This window comes from Neomonachus schauinslandi, chromosome 13 (genome assembly GCF_002201575.2).
Source record: "Neomonachus schauinslandi chromosome 13, ASM220157v2, whole genome shotgun sequence".
In the NCBI taxonomy this organism is placed as follows: Eukaryota; Metazoa; Chordata; class Mammalia; order Carnivora; family Phocidae; genus Neomonachus; species Neomonachus schauinslandi.
This window is the reverse complement of record NC_058415.1, coordinates 72,832,826-72,839,511: the sequence shown is the minus strand read 5'-3', so window position 1 is coordinate 72,839,511 and position 6,686 is coordinate 72,832,826. Positions and strand designations below refer to the sequence as shown.

At 39.8% G+C, this 6,686-nt stretch overlaps 1 protein-coding gene across 2 annotated transcripts in view; it reads right to left on the bottom strand.

The window, feature by feature from the left end:
- The window catches only part of KIAA1958 (KIAA1958 ortholog), an 83,369-nt gene extending 80,180 nt beyond the window's left edge, over nucleotides 1–3,189 (bottom strand). For both annotated transcript variants that reach the window (XM_021691399.1, XM_021691400.1), the window contains exon 1: nucleotides 2,019–3,189. In XM_021691399.1, the coding sequence (XP_021547074.1) occupies nucleotides 2,019–3,189 (1,171 nt within the window). The remainder of the gene's footprint in view (nucleotides 1–2,018) is intronic.
- Nucleotides 3,190–6,686: the final 3,497 nt, after the last annotated feature.

The following is a 6,686-nucleotide window of genomic DNA, read 5'->3' as shown; positions in this document are numbered from 1 at the left end:
GAAAGAAAGAAAGAAAGAAAGAAAGAAAGAAAGAAAGAAAGAAAGAAAGAAAGAAAGAAAGAAAGAAAAAGAACCTCAATGTTTCATTCACTGTCCACTAGGCAGATGCAAGGAAATCTGGGGTAAGTTAGTGGAAGGGGTAATACAACAGTATTACTAAGCTGGGGTAAGTTAGTAGAGGGATGCTGGGGTAAGTTCATGGAAGGATGTGTGATACAAGTCTTACTAACGCTGTTTTGATATACTGGACTACTTTGCAAAATACAATTCTGAATTCTACCCTCAAATATAAAGTAAGTGAGAATGCAGAAAACCCTGTCAGGCTAAGTCTCCTATTTTATTTAAAAAAAATATGGGGGGACACACAAATAAACCAGATACAACTATTTATTTAAGTGAAAAGGTACCACTATTTATATCCTGTAGGTACTAAGAGTCAGATTTCCTACCTAATACAAAGACTTTCACCAGCCTAATAAAAATGTGTCTAAATTATGCCAGGATTAGCCAAAGACCATACTGTTAAAAAGTTCAACATCATTAGTCACTAAGGTAATGGAAATCAAAACCACAATGAGATATTACTTCATGAACCCAGGATAAATTATCATTTTTTTTTAATGGAAAACAACAAATTTGGTCAGCATGTTAAGAAACAGGAACCTTTTTACATTGCTGGTGATTTTAAAACATTGGAACTACTGGGATGTCTGGGTGGCTCAGTCGTTAAGCGACTGCCTTCAGCTCAGGTCATGATCCCAGGGTCCTGGGATCGAGCCCCGCATCGGGCTCCCTGCTCCGCGGGAAGCCTGCTTCTCCCTCTCCCACTTCCCCTGCTTGTGTTCCTGCTCTCGCTGTGTCTCTCTCTCTGTCAAATAAATAAATAAAATCTTAAAAAAAAAAATAAAAATAAAAAAAATAAAATGAAACAAACCAAAACGTGCCACAAATTTCTGCTTTCTATATACTCTGTTCTGTATGTCTGTTCATCTTTGTCCACGTTTCTACTTCTGGCTCATTAGATTTGAATAATGAACCCAAATGCACGACACCCCAAACCCTCTTTATATAGTAATAGCCTCGATTAAATAGATTCAATAAATACTGCATGTTAGAATTACAGAACATTAGAATGTCAAAATTAGATAGAGACCTCATACAATTATTTCCCTCTCCTCTCAGTCCATTCCAGTTAGGCCCATGTATTCCAGGAGTGCAAGTTATCAGACTCTTTTAAATTTTGAGATAAAAAAATACTTCTTTTAGAATTATTTGTAGCTTTTAAAAATACTTGTTCTAAACTGCCACAGCAACTAAAATGAATAGAAAGGCCAAGCTGGTTCAGACAAACAAATGATAATGGAAAAGCACCAGTTCTATTGTCATTATATGCCTAACCCAACATCGTATCATTCTGGATTCAAAGAGCAACCAAATACCTTGACACTGATAGGAGAGCATAAAAAATTTTTTTTCAAAGACAACATTAATATACAAAAATTATTCAGCTTGCGGCGCCTGGATGGCTCAGTCAGTTAAGTGTCCAACTCTTGATTGCGACTCAGGTCACGATCTCAGGGTTGTGAGATCAAGCCCTGCATCAGGCTCCGTGCTTAGCATGGAGTTGGCTTGAGATTCTCGCTCTCCCTCTAGCTCTGCCCCTACCCCCACTTACTCACTCGCTCTCTCTAAAATAAATATTTAAAAAATAATAAAAATAAAAATTATTCAGCTTAAGATCAGATACAAACCTTAAATCTAGCCATGCAATATCAAGAACACAATCCTACAGCTGTCCTCTCAGCCCTGAGGTACACGGACTGGACAGATGGCCTTAACTGAGATGAATTTCCTTCAGAGTATCACCTGGATAGAATATATTTCATTATTTCTATCTTTCTGAGAATAATAAAGGCCTGAATTCTAGCAAACTGAGCCAATGGTTTTGTAAGTGCTGACGGCGCAGAATTCTCGGACGTGCATGGATGAGGGACTCTCTGTCACCTCACGTGCCATACCTGGTATGCACTGTGCTGTGGCCTCAGTGGTTATGGTTGGAGCGACTGGGGGCTGCTGCTGACTGGAGCTCACTTCTGGCTCTGTGTTAACTGAGGGAGAAAGAGCTACCTCACAGGAGGAAACCTGGCTGGGCAGATGGGGCAGGAACTCTTCCGAAGCAACTTGGTCATCCTGTCCAGGCAGTTGCAGGGCAGACAGAGGGATGCTGATCTGTTTGTTAGGATGGGATGTGCTCACAGGCATCTGCATGGACACCTGATGGTTGGTGCCATGGGCACCAGGGGGTCCTCTGTTTGGTGAAGCCAGAGATACCCTGGCAGTCTTCTGGACGACTGGTCTGGACATGACAGAGGGGGATGCAGATACACCATGTGGGTCTAGCTCTGTGCCAATGGCAGATGTCACATGGGGAATCAGCTTAGCAGACCCTATGCAGGAGGGACCAGCATGAGTTTGAGGCTTGGGTTTTGCCATCTGTGTCAATGACAGGGCTGGTCCATCCACCCCTCCAGTCAGCTCTGCATTCGCCACAATGTAATAATCTTCAGGTATCTCTTGTTTGATTTTTTTAATGATGACATCATTGCTGCATTCATCAACCATTTGAGTCTGGGAGCTGGAATGGAGAGAAGATGGGACTATTCCAGGCCTTTTTCGAGCAATGCTTTGAGGCCTTTGGGTTTGGGGTTCAAAGTCACTATCCTCGTCTGTAACAGAAGACTCACAAACCATGTCAAACAAGGTGTTTTCATCTTCATATTCTTCAACAGCTTCATCCAGTTCAGAGGGCTCACTGCAATAAGAGAAGTCACAAGAGTCTCTGGTCCGATTACAGTCTAGCTTCGCTTTCACTGGTCTCCCAGGATATCTTTCAACCGGGCTAGTTTGTGTCTCAGAGGGTACTCCAATTATACTGGGACTATCAGAGTTAAAACTTCTGTTATCCTGGAAACAGACCCTTTCTTGGGACCCAGCTCTGCAAGTAGCTGTCAGTGGCCAGTGATAAGCATGGCCAGCACTACAGCCCCACATTGCTGTAAGGTTCCCATGGGAACCTTCCGAAAGCAAGTGTTTCAGGTTTGGAATGAGGCTGCAAATGGTCCCATGGCTGTGGGCCCAGCTGACCAATTTGGACAGATTCTCAGATGAAGTATGAAGGCAATCCTCCATGTTACAGGATCAGCAGTGTCTTTCCTAAAGGGAAATAATCAAAATAAGAAGCCATTATTACCCAAGATATTCCCATATCTCCATTACTTCAATTTCCTTGAACTATGATCATATGGCATAAAAAAGAATTGTACTTCAAAACTGTATCTAGGTAATATCGCTGCACATGGGCAGACTGGAAGAGAATACAAGGAAAAGTAAAAAAGAAAAAAAAAAGTGATGCCTATTGGTTGTCAGATGAGAAGATTTTTGTTAGTTTCCTTGATTGTTACAACACTATCTGCATAAAAATATTTGCATGAGAAAAAAAGTGGGAAAGAAAAAAAACAAGCAATAAAAAAGAGGTGAGCTTTTTCATGGTATGTTTTACTTCCAAAGTCACAAAGAGAGGTTTAGTCAGCTCTTTAATAATAAAATGTGTGCATTATCTGTATTAACCAAGAGGATGCACTTCCAACTTTACCCTCTGCCATCAGAAACTTCATTACTAAAGGCAGAACCAACAAAGGCTTAGGTCCATTCTAGGATGAGTCACAGAAGGAAAGTCAATCCTCTGCTGGGCACCAGAAAACAAATGACGTAACTGAGAGTCCAAGGAGAGAATGAAGTGCTATAGTGGGGAAGAAAAAGTCTTCAGCAGGGAAGGGAGAATGGACTGGGAGGAGAGCCACTAGAGGGCATCTGCTGGGGTCAGAAACACAGGCAATCTATAGGCCAGAAGCAAGGATAGGTGGGCCAGGTGCCAGGACTCTACCCAAATCTTAGGAGCTGGCTTTCTGCCTCCTTGCTGTCTGAAACTCCTGAAATACTGCCCTTCATCTCACAGTTTGGAGGTAAAAGATGTGTCTGGTTTATTCCACCATCTAAGCTTCCTGGGCATCTAAGGATAACCAACTATCAAATAGGAGTAAAGCATTCTTTATCGGGCGGAGGTCAAAAACAATCACTTGTTATGGGCCTGTGGCTGGGTAACAGTGAGGACAACATGATGGGCAAGAAAAGTAAAATGGGACATGTGGAGTCTGCATGTGATTAGAAAGGTCAAGTACGTTTCTGATAAAGGGGAGGTCCTGGGGAAAACTGAGCAGGGGAGGAGCAAGGATCTTGATGTATGGTTTAGTCTGTCCTGTTTATCTGTAGCTATGAGTGACAAGTGGTGCCTCACTGTAGGTGGGCTCTGCACTAAGGTGCCAAGGTCTAACTGCAATGTCAGGTGGCCATTCAAAAGCACATATCTGAACCTCCGTGGCACCCCGTCAATAGTTAGGTAAATTCAAACCCTTTCACATATATCATGAGGCCTCTGTGATGTGGTCATGGCTACAGTCAACCCCTCAAGCCTCATTTCCTATTACTATGGGCTTTTCCCATATTTCTCCTCTTCCTCTAAACAGTTTCTCACACCCACTGGGCCTCTAAAAACTCATTCTTCGGCTTGATATGCAGCCCTCTTCTTTCTTCATCTGGAAAACCCTTTCAAAACTGAACTTGGGACCACCTCCTATTGAAATCTTTACAGACCTTCTTTCAGCCTCAGATATTTATTCACTTGTACTCACTCTTCACTTGTATTTCTATCATCTCTTGAGTTATCTCTGTACTGTTATCACTGCCATTCTTGTCTGTCTCTCAAACTTGACTGAGAATTCCCTGAGTACAGGAACTATAATTTTTTTTAACTTTTTATTTATTTATTTTTAAAATTTTAGTATAAGGGGCTATAATTTTTCATTCATCGATGAGGACCTAGTTGGGGACAGAGATATTAATACATATCGATATGGTCCTGCTCTTGAGACCTTATAATCTATTGTTAATGATGAATAAATGAAGAATGAATCAATAAACATATAAATACTGGCAGTGCCATCAACACTAACAAAATAAACATAAGACCCTCAAATAAGAAACATGAAATTTCCTATCACTTTTATTGTAATAATTGAAGGGAACAGAGGATTTTTCTCCCCAGTGGTATAACCAAACCGCAGTTGTCTTGTGCATATAGGAGAGTAATAAGTGAGCTACCAGATTTTGTGAGGCTTCACAGTAAATGGAAAGACCAGTGACTGGTGTTGGAGTTGGGAACTTCAATTCCAGTCCTGGAACTGATGTCTGTGGCCTCAGACAAGTCACTAATTACCTCTAAGCTAAAATGTCAGGACTATATGATTTTTATGTTCCTTTCATACTACTTTAGGAATTTAGGGACTTTATTTATATTCCTTTCATATAACTTTAAAATAAAAATGCAGATAAAAGAGAAAGAGTGGTACACTTATCACAATGATACTCAGTATACTGAGTAATGTATACTACTGTTGAATCACTATATTGTACACCTGAAACTAATATAATACTGTATGTTAACTACACTGGAATTAAAATTAAAAACTTGGTGAAAAAAAAAAAGAATGAGGTTTTTGGTATTTGTTTTTTAAGCTTTCTTAATATATCTATTTAATTGGTATGGCAGACCATTTGCCTACCCAGTATCCATTCTTTTTCCTTACAGAGAGTCCCAATTTGTTGGGGCAGCAATATGCTCACCTAAAACACATTTCCCAGCTTCCCTTGAAATAGGAATCGTTATATGACACAGTTCTGGCCAAAAATATGTAAATAAAAGTCACTGAGTAACTCGTCTGATTTTGGCCTTTTGCCTTTTTCCCTTTGTCCTTCCCCTTCTTTCTGTCTGGAATAAGGACATGATGGCTGGAGCTCCAGAGGCCATATTGGGAAAATGAAATAAGAACTTAAGGATGAGAGAGAACACCCAGAAAGAGCTTGGGTCCCTGTTGACATCACAGAGCCACTGCATCAACTCTGAACTATCTAGGATTCTTTGTTACATAAGGAAAGATAAGGCCCTGATCTTGCTTAAGCCACTGTCATTGGCAGTATTTGATTATATACAGCTGAACTCAATTACTAACTGATACACAAAAAATAATATTCATCTCTGGTTTTTTGGAACCTCAGAGCAAAATCCTTCAATTTCTCTGCACCACCCCCCAAGTACAATAGTTTCTCAGACTGGACTCCACAAATAAATTATTGGGAGGTCTATAATTCTATTCCAAAATGTTGATAACTGTTTTCATTTTGATTCTAGTAAAAATAGGATTAATATAAGCATATTATGAATCATCTAAATAATCACCTAGATCCGAATATTGCCTTCGTATCTATACTCACATTATTGTCCATAATCACCTAAAGTGACATGACTCAACTTTCAATTTGTTGGGAAACCTGTTCATGCTGTTTCCTTTTTAGTAAATATAAATATAAAACTTGTCTTTTGCATTAATAATTTGCAAATGAAAGGCATCATGATTTGACATCATGAAAATGGAATGTGATACTGAAACAATACACCACTTTCAAGTGTCACAGGGTAATGAGAAAATAAAAGCAGTTGAGATAAATATATATTTTCACAGAAAGAAAATAATATACATTATGGCACAATATATGAATGAAAATGTTGTAAC